This window comes from Sipha flava, unplaced genomic scaffold, assembly GCF_003268045.1.
Source record: "Sipha flava isolate LNK unplaced genomic scaffold, YSA_version1 41_pilon_pilon, whole genome shotgun sequence".
NCBI classification, from domain to species: Eukaryota; Metazoa; Arthropoda; class Insecta; order Hemiptera; family Aphididae; genus Sipha; species Sipha flava.
The window spans coordinates 1,164,367-1,183,133 of NW_020273144.1; the positions used below are offsets into that span (position 1 = coordinate 1,164,367).

Consider the following 18,767-nt stretch of genomic DNA (forward strand, 5'->3'; position numbering starts at 1 on the left):
AAAATTGGTTCATGGAATTAATAGTCAAAGAGAAAGTTTAGGTGCATTTAATCATTTAATGCCTCAATCACGAATTGATGCAATATGTTTTTTTTATTTATTTTCCAACGACATTAAATTGTTTTGATGGAATTTTAAATTTAATTAATGAAAATATACGTAAAGATACGACTCATTTTCGCGTGCCAATAACTCCATCTGAACGTTTCGCTATTGCTTTAAAGAGGTAATATGTAAATTATTAATACGTTTATATACTATAAACATTGAACAAATAATAGTAAGTAATATTATACGTAAAGCGCTATTAGTTCATTCGTCGAATAGTTGGTAATGCACGTTTATTGAATACTATGATTCTTATAAGTTGTTCTTATTTTGTTGTTGGAAATTCATAAAATGTTTAGTATTTATATCTTATTGTTAGAAAATATAGATAGGTATATATTACTGGTTAATAGAAACAATTAACTTTATGTAAACACCTGTACCTTTTGTTTTACACTCGTCTATTTGAATAAATAAAAAAATAGAATTTACAACAACTGATAGTGCATTGCAATAGTTGGGAATTCACAACTGATTATCGTAGCGGTAAGCGAAAAATATAGTGTCTGCAGCGAAAAATAAAAATACCGCGTTCAATCTTGCGGTGAAATTTACACCGCGGTATTAATTTCGCCAATGGCGAGCGCGCTCGTATTAAAACGTATGGACATTAAATTTCGCTTCCGCTACCGCTTCGGTTTGAGCGGACCTATACACGTGAAACACGATTGTTTCAGAAATGTTTTGATTTTGCCGAAAAACACAGAGTTTCTGTTTGGTTTTAGTTGGTGTCGTGTCTGCGTGAACTCGGCATAACAGCGCGCGCGCAACTCGCTTAATTTGGGAATGCGACGACTACGTTACAGCCACCGGAGGCGGCGGTGGAGTATTGAACGGCGCCGTTGATCGATGAGCGGCTTTGGCGCATGCGATAAACCGCCGGCAACCCAGGGCGCACGCGCCGGACGCCCGTGCGACGGCACGCGACGTGCAGCTACCGTGATTTACGAGCTTTGCGCGGGAGGCAGTACTACGACCAGACGCCAACCGGGCTAGGTGTTGTGTTTCCGCAACAGTTCCAAACCAGCACCGGACCCGGTATTAGTTATTTTTCGCGCACGCACACACACATACACTCGCGGCGCGCGTTCTCGCTACCTCGACGGCTTCCGATACCCGTCGAGTACGTTGGTGGTGGTCCCGTCGTCGCAGTCTCATCGCAACGAGCAGCTCCGAAATCTTAGGTAAACAAATAAACTGTACGCGTGAACTGCGTTTACGGATTACGATAATCGTACGGACGCGTTTGTATTGTATAGTGATACTATTGTACGTAGTTTTGTATGTTAGACCTATTGATGTAAAAATGTTCTATTTGTTAAACGCTGTTAACGCGTTTCGTCCTTGTGCTCTTCCGTTGCACGTTAACGTCGCTCTCTTGGCGTTGCTACGTACCAATACCGATTCCACCGTACCCGTCATCGTCGCGGTGCCGCTTCCGAGCCAAGCCCGTTTCGACGAAGTACTTGCACCCATCACGTCGCGACGTGATGGGTGCAAGTATTTCGTCGTTTCCGTACGTTCGACGTGCCGTTGGTGCACGCGATACGTCCACGAGTCGCGAAACGCAAAACAACTGCGGTTCGCTATGAGCTGTAGCATTGGTTCTAGAATATTTCAGTATACTCCTAAACCAATGGTTATAGCCACCCGCAGAGCGTTCCAAAAGTATTGTGAACCTCGTCACGTTCCGCTCGGATACGCGCATTGCTTCCAGTTGTTTTTCTTTCGACCATTTTTTAATCCTTCTCGTAACATTAACATTGTACGTGCAACGCGCGCGTTTTTGTTCACATTCGTAATTATAATATGCTCAACATCGATTACGGTATCACTTTGTTTAACCCGTAATTACCACGGCCTATTTACCTGACGGTTTTATAATATTACATTGTATGTACAATATTAAAATATGGTATCGCGAAAACACAAGCCCCTTTCCATCTTCCGCTCGCGTGTGTACAAAATACATCTGGCACGTACGCTGCATAAGCTCGTATGGTAGGTATGTAAGTACGCGCCTACATGGTTTTTGTGCGTTCAGTTTTTTTTTTTTATCTTGCTGTAGGTGTGATAAAGTTTTTTTTTTTTTTGTTCGTCTGTGGGTGTTATATTTGATGTTCATGCTTTGCCGACGTACGTTTAACTTGGCAATATTTGGACATATTTGTTGTACTTATGCGTCGTGCTCGACATCCCTCGTGTATCATAGCGTTGGTGGGGTCGCAAATCTGCTAGACAGCGGTTCGCCGACGCTATATCCGTTTTACCGACGAACCATCCGTTCCATTGTAACCCACTCGTGTAACATCGAGTTGGTGTTTCCGGTATATCGGTGGTACTTTTTAATCCTAAAACTTTTTGTTGACTCAAGTTGCGCAGGATAATTTTTGTTTTCGAAAACAAAAAGAGATGTTGAAGCCCGGGCATGTATTAAAATTGCCCCGTTTGTGTTGCGTTCAAAATGATCTCAATGTAAATTAAACTTCATAAACACTTATAGTTAGAGCCGTATTTAGGGAGGGAGCTACAGGGTGCTATTGCCCCGGGTGGCTAATTTTTTATATTTTCAATATTTAATGATCTAATATTTTTGAAATAAAACTTCTTTACAAAATAAAAAGTGTATCTCAAAAAAAATATGTATCGCCAATCACGACATATACTCGGTAACGGTCGAATACTGTTGATGGATCCAAAGATTTACAAACAATCTATCCTTATGTTGACATTGCATTTAGAATGTTGTTGTGTACACCAGCAACGAATTGTTCTTCAGAAAGATCCTTTTCAACCCGCAGAAATTTGTATTTGGTATAATGAAGCATTTTTTATTGTTGCCCCCTGCTATCAAATTCCTAAATACGGCCCTGCCTATAGTGTATTCGCTTTGATTCGATATAGAAATGCATTAAGTTAGCATTGTGAACGCAAATTTTACGTTCCTTGTAGTATAAACATACAGCATATATGACAAAGTACAAACTAGCTATGTGGCGTTAAACTAATATAATACATTTGTAATTTAGGACTATCGTTTATTTTATTAGACACGTAATAAAATCCTCATGAGGTTTATTTGTCTACATTTTGAAATATTTTTTAGGAGGTTGGATATCTTTGGTTCGGAGTTTAACTTACAAATTATTTCGACGAGATGGACAAATGTAGTAGATACATTATTATATAACGCTAATTTTTAATTGTAGTAGGTATGCAATTAAAAATGTAAAATTTAAAAGTTTACTTAATATTTGTCAAAGATAATGATTTATTAATTTACATATTAACTCGTCTTTTGTAAGTTTCATTACTTTTACTATTTTATTTTTACTTCAAAAATAAATAAGTACTAATTTTTGTATTAGATACTACTGACATTATCAATAAATGTTTTCTATGCTAATTTCAACGGATGATTCAAAATTATTTTATTATTCTTAATCTAACATTTTATAGTTATCGTATTTGATAAAACTTTTTATAAGCATATAGATTTATCAAAAATTGTCAACTATAGTTCACTAAAACAATTACCTACTATTAATGATCTCAATAATTACTGTTATGACATTTGTCTGTATACAATAGTATAACTATAATTATAGTAAGTATCGAGCATATTTTTTTCAGATTATTATATTAACATGTAAAAAAAACATACGGTGACCAATAAATATAATATAAGTAGGTATATTATTTTTTAGTGTTTAGTGGGACACGAATAAAATTAAACAGAGTTATAATAATAATATTTATCAAATAAAATATTACTATATTAGTATATAACAGTATGTACCATTTTATAATAAATAGTATAATTGGTAAAATAATATCTAGCTTTATAAATATATTCATACGATTATTAAAATGGCCATATTTCTTATTAAATTAATTTTATGGATATTTAATAACAGACATTAAATTGCTAATCAAACTAACAATTTTATCTTTGGTGAATAATAACTGGACTACCTAGATAGACTAGTTGAGTTTATATGATTCAATCGTCTAAATAATTCGATAAAACTATAGACATTATAAATTGTTAATAAATTATACAATATAAAAATAATAAATAGTAAAATAGTAGTACTATGGCTCTGTAAAAGATAAACCTCGGTGGACATTCCTAATAGAATTTCTTATAACTTTTCGAGCAAGCAATGTGAATATTTTCTCACGAACCAAACTCCGCTCAGTACACAATATTTTTGCTATATGTCAGCGGTGGAAATAAAGTTCGGTTTTGGAGGAAGGAGAGGAGTGAGCATAAGCTTCCGTAGATATATCCCGTATATTCATATAAATCAAGTAATGTGCTAGATCAAATATATCCCGCACACCTAACGAAACCATATCACGAATGTTAATGTATGAGCGGAGGTATTGTGATAAAAAAAATCGCATAAAATCTCACCCTCTGTAGTGCTATATTATATTTGTGTAAATTTGCGTTTCGAGCTTTAGTCGAGCGAAACTTGACAGTTTATAATAAACGCATAACAACTCACGACGTCGCTGTAGATATTTTTTTTAATTTTTTCCTTTGTACATTATTACAGTTAGTTCAAGTTGTCCGAACAACGCGAAAATAACGTGCAATTTTACAAAAGTATAAGACGCATAGAAGGGCGCGGCGGCGGTAATCGGGTCAAGGTTGCGCGACGTCGCAACTACCGCCGCCATCGCCACCACCCCCACTTCCAATGACCTGTGATAGTCCAATAGCTGTATCAAGGGACCGCGTAGATAGGGGATCGATCCCGCCATTAACATCATATTTTCTCATCCGTAGGTTAACAATGCCGTTGATTTGGTCGAATGCATTGCCAACAGACGATCTTTCCGAACCACTGCGTTCACTAGAGTTTAGAGTTAAGTAGATACGAGTTTAAAAATGGAAAAAATAATGCAATCAAATGTTATGTATCGAAATATATCTGATAGCCATTTCTGATGGATGGATAATTAATGTATAAAATAAGGAATATTATTGCTTTAAAAATTGAATAATATATTATAAAATATGCACTAATATATAAACACTCGTAATGTGCAGTTGGAAAGCTAGAAAATACTTTTAATAATATATTGTTTAAAAACAACAAATATTATGTTATAAAGTAAAAATTAAATAAAAATAATCTGGTTTGACGTGGAAACAAATATAAAATAAAATCCTATATTTAAGTTTTTAGTTAAAATCTCCGGTAAAATGTCTACCAAGACAACCTACATTTAAACCATATACCATATACTTATTTTATTAAAGAATACTAAAATAATTGAAACATCTTTTAAATCGTATAATATGCATTCATATAAATTCAACTATATTATAATTCCTTTAATAAAGGAAAAATGTATAGTTTTTATTTGTTTTTCCAGCATTTAATACATTTTTATAAAAAATCATATTTTTTCAAAACAGAATATTCATACATATAAAAGATTGTTTTTATGAAATTATAAAGCATAAGAACATCTTATTTTTAAGATTTTAAGCGCATATAAATACAGTCTCTAGTAATAACCTTCAATTGTACCTACACATAAACCATAATAATATAGACAAAACGAATAGTAATTTTACCACAAGAGAGGGGACACGGACAAAATTTCGGTGCAGATTTTTTTACCAGTTAAATATTTGTACAGTTTGGCCTTCGAGTAAACATTTTTATTTTTTTCGCATTTCACAGTATAAAAATTAGTGAAAACAAATCGTTGTTACGACGCGAAAGTCGGAAGGTATATTGAAAATCATAATTATTTTTAATTTTAACCAAAAAGTACGCTTTTTATCTTTGTTGTAGACTGCAGTATATATTCTACTAATATGCATTGATTTATTGTTCGTACCTCACGGTGAGAATATATCTCTTAGTCACATTCCTGTATTGAGATGTAAGTCGCTTTCATTTTTACTTACTCTTCTGTGATTAAATTATGTCTCGTGAATTCGAAAGCAATAAAAAGCACATAAATTATACTTTCTATTCTTTTTGACTGATATTAATTAATCAGATTAGTTGCCTAGTTGTCTTGGTAAATATTTTCTTATCATTAAACTGTGACGATACGGAGATAGTAGACTGCATCTCATTTTAGTAGTGATTTTTATTATCACATATTCTTATTCCGAACATCGAATGGGTGTTAACTCTTTAATGACGTTTACATTGAATTCTAGATATTATAATATTTAAGTCATTATTCTATTGGATTATTTACTTAGAGCAAATATAAATTAAGTGATTTGATGATTACCGCGTGTACTATGTTCAAATATTAAAATATTTGAATTCGTCATATATTTTGTTGATTTAAATAACTCGTTTATTAAAAAAATTAATATTAAAAAATTTATTCAACTTTAATTAAATTAAATTTACCTCAGCAGAAACACATAAAAAACCACTTCAAACAATTTAAATCATGCCTGCACCAAAAAAATCCAATCCAGCAATGTCTCCAGACGGTGGTTCTGCGCAGCCAGCTGTACCAAAAACTGAACTTCAAGAACTTCAAATGAAAGCTGGAGAAGTAACTGATGAAGTGAGTAATTTTTGATTTATTATTTTTTAATATTCTTTATACAACTGTCTTATTCAATGTAAAACAAATGGTGCTGAATACCAGGTTCAAAGGGTCATTTGGTAAATTCCTAGTAATGATGTACCTTTTAGATGGGTACTCATTTAATTTTAATATTATATATTAGATATTTAACAGCATTGATTTAAATTATCCAGTCCTAATTTATTATTGGTCTGATTAATATAGATACTGGCAAACCTGAATTAAATGTTGCTGATTATAATAAAATAATATATTTTATAATATTTATTAATACCTTTTTTTTTATTATTTTCATTCATGAATTTAGTCTCTTGAGAGCACCAGAAGAATGTTGGCTTTATGTGAAGAGGTAAGATATTATTTTTAAATATTTTAGTAAACATATTCAACTAACCATTCTTTATTTAACAGTATAATTACTTAAAGTACATAATATTTCTATTATTTACAGTCATTAAAATTTTTTTAATATTTCTCTAGAATTATAATGTTTCAATCATACTAAAAAAATGTTGTGTTTATTAATATTTGTTATTTCTGAATTTTTTTTGTACCGCATTAAAGTATTGTTTTAACATTTTAATATTCAAAATACAATATTGGGCTTGAATTACAAGAATAATATTTTATATATTGTCTTTATATCTATAATAATTTTTCATTGAATTGGATAGAAACATTAACTACTAAAGTATGAACAAAATTGGGTTTATAGGTGTGCGTGTAAAATATAACATATATTTTTGTATAATAATAAAGCTATTGGTGCTGCTGCCGCTGCTATTGCTGCTGCTGCATGTCGGTGTGTGTTTGTCTTGTGCATTATTTGCTTGTTATATTCTCAAATTAAAATATTGATAACATTCGTTCTTTAATTTTCAAACACATTTTAATTGTCTTTTTAGCAAATAATTATATTATATTCAGTAAAATACAAGTTCACAAAATGCCAACTCATACAAATACATACTCATATATAAAATATAAAATAATATTAGTTAGAATAATTTGTTGAAATAAACACTTTAAATATATATATATATATATAATATATATAATATATAATAGTTGATCCTTTTATTTTAAACACTATATAAAATGGTCTGTAATTAATGTTGTAGCTAAGATAAATATCTATAAAATGTGGACAAAGTTGATTCGTTTTGGCTGTTATCTTAAATTTATGTACAAAAACTTGATTCTTCAATTTTATCACAAATATTTATCTGAGTTATAATGTTTGCCATGAGATATACTATATATCTTTATCTAGATAAACTTATTGATATAAATATATGTGTAACATATTATGTATTATGTATATATAAAAAAATATATTTTCTATTTAGACAAAAACCAGTTTCAAAAATGAATAATGCTATTTTATTATAAGAACAAATTTACACACATAACTTTACAGAAATAAATTAAAAATAACCTCGGACAGGATAGTGTAATTTTACTGTATTCAATTTGAATGCAATGATTGCATTCGATAAAAAACGATTCTGAGCGGACGAGGGAATCTTTTTTATTTAATTTTATTCGTTTCTATGGTGATAAACAAAGCATTTTAAGAATAACTTAAAAACGATTTATATAAATAGATAATTCATATAATTATAATTATAATTTATAATTAGGAAATATCATAAAAATGAAAAAAAATATAAAATAAAGGAAAAAGCTCAAAAGTCGCTCAAATGTTTTGAAAATTTTGTCATATCTAGGTAAGGATAATATAAGTAAACAACCCAAAATTAAAATGTCAATAAATAGCTAAAAAATGGCTAAAATTTTCCGAACTTTAAAAACCGTAAGGAACAAAATCCAAAATACAACAAAAAAGTTTCTCTTGTCATTTTTCATTTGAAGCAATATTTCTGGTAGAAAACATCCGTAATTATTTAATATTATAAATTCGTGAAATCGTACGTTTTTTCTCCTTAAACCGTTTTTATTTCGAGTACCGTTTCGAAAATCGAAAAATGACCTCTCTAAAGTACCAGTTCAAAAACATTACCTTTCAGAAAATATGCTACACTTAATACTTTTGAGCAAGTTTAGAGGGAGAAAAAGTGTTTACAGAATAAAAAAGAAAAAGAAAGAAACATCATTGTAAAACCAATTCATTCTTCGCTCCGCTCAGAATCTAATAACTTCTTATAAAATTCAAGATAGTTAAAAGTATTATTTACTTTGCAATTTTTATCAAAAATTATTAAATTTCATAATCAAAAATAATACACACCATAATATATGTATACAAAAATGAATAGGATACACTATCTCTCATATAATGTTATTATTATTGGTTTTTTTTCTGTCACACGCACACCACACCATCACCACTACCACCACCATCACTACTACCACTCTTCTACTTTCAAATACTCCAATACTACAATCATAGAGCAAGGAGGCCGGAATCAGGACATTAGTCGCACTCGATGACCAGGGAGGTGAGTTGATGATGAAGTTCTTGTTGCTGCTGCTGTTGCCGTTGCTACAGGATCTCATGTACTCTAAAAGGACACAATTTCATATACACACATATACACTAACTCAACCATATACAATATACACATACACATTAATATTGGTTCACAAAAAAGTGCATGCGCGCTCCTCACATTGTGTGTCTACTTGATTTTATTTAAAAATTTTTAAAATAAATAAATTAAAATATTAAATAATATGAGCATTACTGGCGGTGGTGATTTTCAAGTATCCACCGACCGTGTTTCACAAAGCACTTAAATTACAGATTCACAAGTATAAATAAAAACCATACTACTGATTTATAATAATAATGGTTAGTATATATATATATATGTAAAATACGTCTTATTTATCACGTCACTACACATACATTAGTAACAGGAAAAGGTTTTCAGAAAAATGTTGCATACATTAGGGGCTTTTTTAATCTGTGTTATATTGGGAAGGGTACAATTTTTTTTTATTTAGTTAAATGTGTACCTTAATGCACTTAACTAATGTGTAATTACTTCTTATATTTTAGTCATTCAAATTTGACAAATGACAATGCACAGAATAAATACAAATTAATTATAATATTATTTATATTTAGTTAATTAATTACTAAATATTTTTTGTATTGTTTCATATTTACATTTAGTAATAACTAATTGTACCTTCCCTAAATATGGCCTTTATTTGTTGCTATACTAACATTTTATATAATTTCAGTATTTTGCTTTTGTAACTATTTTTAATTTTAATTTTGATTTCACTATGTCTATTTAGCAATTTATGTTTTTTGTTTTATATTTTATTTGTAGAGTGTAGATGTTGGCACAAAAACCATAGAAAATTTGCACATACAAGGCGGTAAGACTTATATTGTCTAAGGTTATAAGGTTATATAATATAGATTAGCTTCAAATTTATTTCTGCATAAACTATACTCATTGGAGCATAATTGTAATTTATAAAACATCTATGGAACTATAATAATAGGAAATTTATAAAAAATTAATGTTAGTTGGGTACAAATAAATTTTTAATATTAAAACACAAGTGTGTGTGTGTGTATTCTATCATTATTTTTCATTATAAATTTATTTTCATAAAACTTCAATTTTATTAAACATATTTAACGTTTTTCCTCGTTTTGCATAGCATTTTATACATTTTATAGTAGTAATTAAGTTGTTATGTTGTTGTGTTGTTGTTGATATTGTTGAATTGTTTTTGTTGTTGTCATTGTTTGAATTTTATCATTATAATAATTTTTTTTATTTATTAAATCATAACTGTTTATTATTGTTTGCCCTATTTTACTTACATTTTTAATAGTGTATGTCTTTTTCATTCAAATGTCTTAGACAAACTAAATAGATATTATACACAAAATAGATAGATAAAAATCCCTGTAGACATTTTAAATAATACTTTTATAAATATTATATATATTTAGATAGAATAAAATAAATTTAAAATATGCATCGACACATTCATCATCATTACGACAAAGGTATTGTTGTTGGTGATTATTGTTGTTGTTGTTTTTTTTTTTTTTTTGTGTAGAGCCACGAAGTCGGGATGAAATCTCTTGTGATGTTGGATGAACAAGGGGGTAAGAGCAATAAAATAAAAAAAATCGAGTTAACAAACAAAATATAAAAATAATAATGTAATTTGAAAATTGAGACACAATAAATGGCTGTAAGTTGGATTTTATCATTCTTTAGATGTTTGTCATCATAATCATTTTATAAAAAATAAAAGTATTATAATTGATTTATAAATTTAAATTTTTTTGTTTGATAAATATAATATATAATTTTAATAAATAAATTTAATTATTCACGCTCACCATCCATTAAAAATATATGACTTAAAAGTAGGTACATGTTCCATTATTCCTTTGACTATTATACATAATAATAATCATAACTTTACCTTTTCAGTGGTGTATTTTATTGAAGGTAACTTAATCTAAACAAATATACATTTTTGAGAATATAACAATAGAATTATAATTTTTTGATTGAAAAATATTATTGAAAATAGAAAAAATATTTTTCATTTATAATAGTCGAATTTCTTTATGAAATAATAATAAATTCATTAAAAATAATTGCATTATCTATTATATTTCTAATGCACCATTGAAACCTTATTATAACTATATGACATTAGAATTGACGAAACAACAACATAATATAATTTATATGCTTACATAATAATACTTGACTAAAATACAAGTGCGAATCTGAGGAAACGTTTTAAAATGTATTCTAATATATTCTAATAATTATTTAGTACCTAAATACTGCTGGTAATGTTCTTTAATATAAAAACCATATTTTGATTAACCGATCATTATTATTTATAATTCTAAGTACAAACATAATTTATGATAATATTTGAAACCATTCATATAAAAAAAAAAAAACGTTGCGCGTATAGCTAATTAAATTATATCACATTTAGGCGTAGGAATATTCACAACACACAAAAACAATAAATATTTACACTTTTGTACACATTTTTTTACTATATTATTTTATTTTTAATGTCTAATCCATTTTTTTATGCGTGTGATTTATGTACGTGTGTGAATGTATGTGCAATTTTCAAAAACTACAGAACAATTGGACAGGATTGAAGAAGGTATGGACCAGATAAATGCTGATATGAAAGAAGCTGAAAAGAATCTGACTGGCATGGAAAAATGTTGTGGAATATGTGTATTGCCTTGTAACAAGTATGATAAATAATTAAATTTCATTATTCAAATATTTATTATAATATAAATATATATATGTTATCGGCAATATGAATAATCTAGTATTTTGCAAAATGCTTAAGCATTATATAAAATGCTAATCGTGGAGTAGGCAATATGAAGAAAACAAACAAAATTGTCGTTTATCGTAAGTGTGCGTTCACGATTTAACGCAATAAAGATTAATATTCTTTTACTACTGCAATAATAATTCTGAGTGTTGAAATTAAACAATACACTCAGTATATTTAGTATGTATTAGTTTATATTCATTCTGTAATTTTAAGTATATATGTATACATTATTATTGCCAGCGATTAGTGTTGAGATGGCACATTCTGTATGTCGGGTGTGGCATGTATACGGGTATTGTAACACAGATATACGGAGACAGTCTGTCGAGACATGCGACCGGTTGCCGTTGTACGAAGTGCGTTTTATATAATCTTATTATTATTATTATAATTTCACGATATTAAATTGTTTATTAATTTAACTTAAACGTTGTGTCTGTATCTACTTTTAAACCGATTCCACTCAACACTGAGATATAATATTGAACGTACTAATCATTTTATTACAATATCGTAATTTTTCTCATCATTTTCATGTTTCGTTTTGGTGTTATAATTATGCATACGATTTGGATGAAGTCAAATTTTTATAACAAACTACAAATTTTTTTAAAAATTGGACCACTAATACTAGATTTTATCTGATGAACAGTATAATGAATTGATAAAAATTCAATACACAAGAATTGGCTAAGGATTTTTAAAATGTGTTTGTAAGTTCAAGTGTCAAATTAAAAAGTGTATTTGCCTTAAAAATCACATTTTGTGCACTTCAAAATGTCACTTTTTTACAACATGTTTTAATAAGTGAATAGTAGTTTAAGTAAAATATTTATATAATTATAGATTAAAATTAAATTTTGTCTGTAATATGAGTAATAATATATAATAATTATAAGAATCTTAATGTAATATAACATATTATAAAATGTTTTGTACTTTTCCTAAAAAAAAAAATTGGCATTTTGCATAATGCCTTAGGTATTTTATAAAATGCCTAGGTTATATATAATATAATATTGAAAATCTTATGTTTTATTTATACTGCCCAAAATATGTTGGCAATTTGCATAATGCCTAGGCATTTTGTAAAATACCTGAATTATCCATATAACCGGTAACATATGTATTACAAAAAGTTTTTATTGCTGCTTACATGTTAAAGGTCTGCTTCATTTAAAGAAGATGAAGGTACGTGGCGAGGTAATGATGATGGTAAAGTGGTTAATAATCAACCACAGCGTGTAATGGATGAACGCAATGGCATGGGTGCCCAAGGAGGTTACATAGCTAAGTACGCTCTTGAATAATACTCATGATTACAGCATACGTATTTATATGTCTTAAATCATATAAATAATAATTATTTTCTGTTACTTATCCTAAGTTGTAATTCTAATCGATAAATTAATACTGAATGTTTCCTGTTTGTCTATACAATCTATAGGATCACAAATGATGCCCGGGAAAATGAAATGGAGGAAAATATGGGTCAAGTTAATACTATGATTGGCAATCTTCGTAATATGGCTTTGGATATGGGAAGTGAATTGGAGAACCAAAATAGACAAGTGTCTCGAATAAACATGAAGGTATTTTATATATTTTAAAAATATTTAGAAAATTTAATAGCTTTTTAAAATTATGTTAAAACATCTACTTCTCTATTTTTATGTGTCTTATTTGTATTAAATAAAAAAAAAAATAAGTTAATTATTATGGAGGATTTTGTGTGAAATCTAATATATATATAAATATATAAATTTCATCCATTTCATTATCTTTTATTAGCTTTATTCTATTGAATTTTAAATCCCAAAAATATTTATCCATGCTGTAATAATATTTTTGCTGTAATGAAATATAAAATTATTTCTTTATCCACATACGTTGAAATTAAAAAAAAAAAAATGTTGATTAAGGCATTAGTTAAACAGATAAACTGCAAATTAATGTCATTTGTTTTCCATGTGTGTAATTTTGTAATTATGTTTTTTGTATCATATTTCATAATTTGACATAATTAATAGTCAACATATTTTTTTAGGCTGGATCTAATGAAACAAGAATTTCAGTGGCCAACCAGCGAGCACACGAACTGCTCAAGTAATTTGATGTGCAAAACATAGTTAGTACAACTACTATTATACTACTACGGCTATTGGTTTTATTTTATTGCTGCTGCTATCAGAAATATACATTTTTATTTATTTTTTTTTTTTAATTTGATAATTCTTTAAATTTTATTTAAAAAAATTAATTAACTTATCGTGAATTATTGTTATGTATTATTATAGTTATAAATATTTTACATACATTTTTATGTCTGATTGATAAATATAAAGTTAGGTTAGTTTAATAATTTTTAGCTTTTTTTTACTATTGTTAATATTGTTTAAGAAGAAAAGGCTGGCAGCAAATTTGGTTACAGAGATTAGCTGTGTTATGTGGTCCAACAATTAAATTTTCATTTACTGTGATTTTTTGTTTAGTATAATCATCATTAATATCATTATTATTATTATTAGGATTAAACTCAGCAATAATTTTTAGTAAAGATAAAAATATTTGATAATTCCCATTAAACTTATAAAAATCTGTATAAAATATAAATTATAAATATATGAAACTTTTAACTGGAATATAAAAAATATTTTTAAATTTTTAAATTATTTTATTGTTATTCTTGAAGCAAATATCAAAGTATTATTTCATAGTGTGATATAAAATTAATTCAATTTGTTAAAAACTAAATATTTGTTGCCTATTCTTTACATATTATACACCAAATTATTAATAATATATTATTAAAAAATAAACCAATTAAGATATTTTTTTTTATTTGTTACATTTTTATGTATTTTATCATAAAAGTAATATATCTCATATAATAATTTAATTATATTAGACTGCATAATAAAGGAGCATTTGCATATAATTATTATAATAATTACCTTAGAAAGTGCAAAATTTATTTTATATTTTTGTCATAGCTCAAAATATTAACACAATCGTTTGTTAAGTAAATTGTTGTAACATTTATTCCTAGGTCATTAATTATTGAGTTTTAGTTTAAGGAATGCGTGAATTGATTAAAAAAGCGATCGAAATATTATGGTGTTATTTTATATAAATATATTAAATAATTTTTTATTAGAATAAAAGATTTTAGTGTAATATTTCTTAATTATAAAAGTGATAATAAATTCAATAGACTAAATTATTAATTTTTTACTTAAATTGAACCTATATTATTTCAATTATAATTTATTTATTTCAGCTTAAAGATTATATATGGTACTTTTCTTACTTTAAATAAATTTGCTTAAAATTATTAAAAAATGGTAATTACAAAAATAGAAATTTAATATTATCAGTTTTGATTATAAATTAATAAATTTGCATAATACTACTGTCGATATTATATATTAATAATTTTGCATTTTTGAATAATAGATGTTTATAACAAACTAAATGCAGTAATTTTTTTTTAATTTAACCATTACTAATGTGAAAATTAAGTTCAATGAATTTAGTATTGTTAACTTTTATTAATTTTTTCATTATTCTCGTAAGTCTTCTTGTTCTTAGTAAAATACATAACCCAACCTAAAAATAATACTATTGTGTTGTCCAATGCTATTCAATAATATCTTTGTTTATGTTGGAATTTAATATGTTTGATTGTATTATTTATTTTGAATATTATCTATAAATTTATGTAAAATATTATTTTGAACAATTATGATTGCTATTATTATTTTTGTGGAGTTTTCATTTGTAAGCTATATATTTATCCATTTAATATTTCAAGTGTGTCTTATATTTGTCTTATATTTGTCTTCTACCTTTCTTATATTCATTATACTGTGCATGTCATCTTAAACTAATTACATTACTTTATTGTATTATATAATTAAAATTGAGTGTTCTTTATAATATGTATATATATATTAAAGTCTAATATGATAAATAAGCAACTGATGGATCATAAAAGTATCCAAATGATACTTTTTAAATCTATGAAAAACTATATATAGTAATATGAAACACTGGTGTTCATTTGATTTCATAAAGCAAAATTATTTTTAGTAAGAAAAACTAGTCTTTACGTGATCTTATATATTTGTAATTTATTATAGATTGCTGTCAATATAACATAAAGAACATTACTTTTTTCTTATCCTAATAGCAATAAGTATTAATATTTACTTATGTTCAGTTATGGGGAAAAAATGTGATATTTTAATTTCTGAAAATAATATTAGGTACCAATAAATATTTCGTGTATATTATTCAGTGAACAGTTTACCACAATAGTTAATAACATTTATGTTTGTTTAATGTTTATACCGAAGTAAGTTTACTTGTAAGAAGGTGTTTCTCAATTATTTAATTAATTTTATTTTTATAATTTATGATCCACCCTCTTCCGAAGTAAAATTCTAGATATGTGCGTGCTATATTATATTATAATTTATATTGTAGTGTTGTGTAAAGTGCAATTTATTAATTTTCTAACAATATTGTAGATATATAACAAATATATATTTAAGTGTCAGGTCCTCATAATGTCCGTGTAAACTTAGAATTGTTGATTAACTATTTACTGTCAACAAAATGGTTGTATAAGTAATATACAATGTATAATAAAGTGTTTTAGCTTACTTTATCATTAGATAAAAGTTTACATAAGTTTAAAAATATTTACCGATAGATAAGTAATGATAAGTTTGGTGCAATCGGGCACTAGTGCATCTAGGACCCTCGTCCCCTCCTGGATCTGTCCTTGCCTATATTGCTATGACATATTAAAATATTTACATCGTAATACTTTGTATCCATTTTTTTCAAATCTTATTAAGACAAATTACAATAGATATAATCTGTGATATAAATATGAAGTGGAAAGTATAACTATTATTATAGTCTACTGTGTTAAAACGTTGATAGGTAGTTGAAACTGTAGCTGTGCATCAACACGTTTTTTATTCAAATTAATCTTAATATGGTTTTAATTATGGGACATTTGCTATTTTCATTTTGAACTGTATATTTTGTTTATTTTAACAAAGTTGTAATCGTGGTTTTTAAGCAAATTTAAATATTATACTAAAAATACTTTTCAATTTACCTTTATGAACAACACACTTTTGTAAAGTTTATAAACTAAATTATATTGATGAAGTAAGTACCTAATAAATATTCTAAGGTGCATATTAAACAGCCTCACTTATCTATATTATTTAACAAACAATACCTATATGAGGTCTAAATTGCATGGTAAAAACGTATGTATGTTATTGGCGAACAAATATATTCGCAATATAATGAGATAGTAATGTAAACGTAGAGTATTAGTGAAAAGTAGGTTCCTATGTAGAAAAGGTTAGGTTTCAACTTAAACTCGACCCAGACTATGGCAAACATTTTTAATCATTAGGCGAACACTTCGTGAAAGTAAATATTAAAAAAGTCGTCGTTTAAAGCCGATGCCCCCTGTCATATCAAATTCAGTCACACTGTACGTATTCGCTATTTTAATATTGAGTTTTTAGTTTAATTGTTTAATAAAATATATTTATAGTATACAGATATTGTATACCTCAAATTAAGGAACGAATTACTTGTAATGTCTAATTGTATAGTTGTCATTATCATATAAAACAACTAATGAACTTCACAAACTTTCTTATAGGTAACTTTTTTTATAAAAGATATCTTTTTTATACAGAAATACCAGAGCTGTGCATTTTAATTTAAGGGATTGCAAGCCATGATTTTCTTTCTCTTTCTATCGCATATGCAATATAGAAATTTAGTCATTTTTTATTTTTAACGTACCGATCTATCTATTAAGGCGATAAGGATTTTGAAAACTGATTTGAATTCATTATAAAATCTTCTTTAGATTGACTTTTTCACATTTTTTAAATTTTGTACTTGACACACAAAAAAAAACATATACAAAAATTAATTTTTATGTTTTCAATTTGTTTAATCCTACTTTGTGAAATTTTGGATGACAAAATCAAAAAAATGGAAAAATTAATATAAAGAAGACATTACGAAGAATTCAAATTAGTTTTCAAAATCTTTATCGTATCAATAGATCAATCGATATGTAGAAATAGAAAATGTCTAAATCCCTATATAGTACGTGTGATAGAAAGAGAAAGAAAATCATGGTTTGCAATCCCCTTAAAATCGTCTAATGCATAACACATGGGCTGAAAAGTACCGGACCTAAAACATAGATAGCTCTAGAATTGAGGAATTCACATAATTTTAGTTGGTAGAACTTACAGAAAACAGTTGTTAAAATTTCATGACAATTTGTTCATTAGCGTTTGAGTTATTGTTTAAAGTGGTGGTACTTTTGATATTTTCAAAATAATGGATAAAAACCAATTTCGTGTATTAAATTTACATTACTTCTTGATGAGAAAAAATACCGTTCAAGCGAAGAAATAGTTTGTAAAGTGTTATGGGGACTCTGCTTTATCAGAAAGAACAATAAAACATTGGTATGCTAACTTTAAACGTGGTCGTGGAGACACTGATGATGCAGAACGCAATGGACGTCCAAATGAGGCGGTAACATCAGAAAATATTGAAAAAATCCACAAATCTTTTTAAAAGATCGTAAAGTGAAGTGGCATGAGTTAGCTGACATCCTAAAAATATCAAAAGAACGTGTTGGCTTTATACTGCATGAGCATTTGTCCATGAGAAAGCTCTGT

At 27.5% G+C, this 18,767-nt stretch overlaps 1 protein-coding gene across 8 annotated transcripts; it reads left to right on the forward strand.

Annotated features, from left to right (window-relative positions):
- The first annotated feature begins 1,063 nt into the window (after positions 1–1,063).
- Positions 1,064–14,237, forward strand: LOC112688973 (synaptosomal-associated protein 25). 8 transcript variants are annotated; one of them, XM_025562441.1, is made up of 8 exons: positions 1,064–1,292; positions 6,515–6,669; positions 7,001–7,042; positions 10,747–10,795; positions 11,812–11,929; positions 13,190–13,318; positions 13,472–13,616; positions 14,072–14,237. In XM_025562441.1, exons 2-8 carry the CDS (start codon positions 6,550–6,552, stop codon positions 14,132–14,134), a joined length of 666 nt encoding a protein of 221 aa, XP_025418226.1. In that variant the 5' UTR covers positions 1,064–1,292; positions 6,515–6,549; the 3' UTR covers positions 14,135–14,237. The 8 variants fall into 8 exon arrangements, with proteins under 8 accessions (XP_025418226.1, XP_025418221.1, XP_025418219.1 ...); XM_025562436.1 differs by lacking the exon at positions 10,747–10,795 and adding an exon at positions 9,107–9,155 and having other exon boundaries at positions 1,065–1,292; positions 6,512–6,669; XM_025562434.1 differs by lacking the exon at positions 10,747–10,795 and adding an exon at positions 9,107–9,155 and having other exon boundaries at positions 1,065–1,292.
- Positions 14,238–18,767: the final 4,530 nt, after the last annotated feature.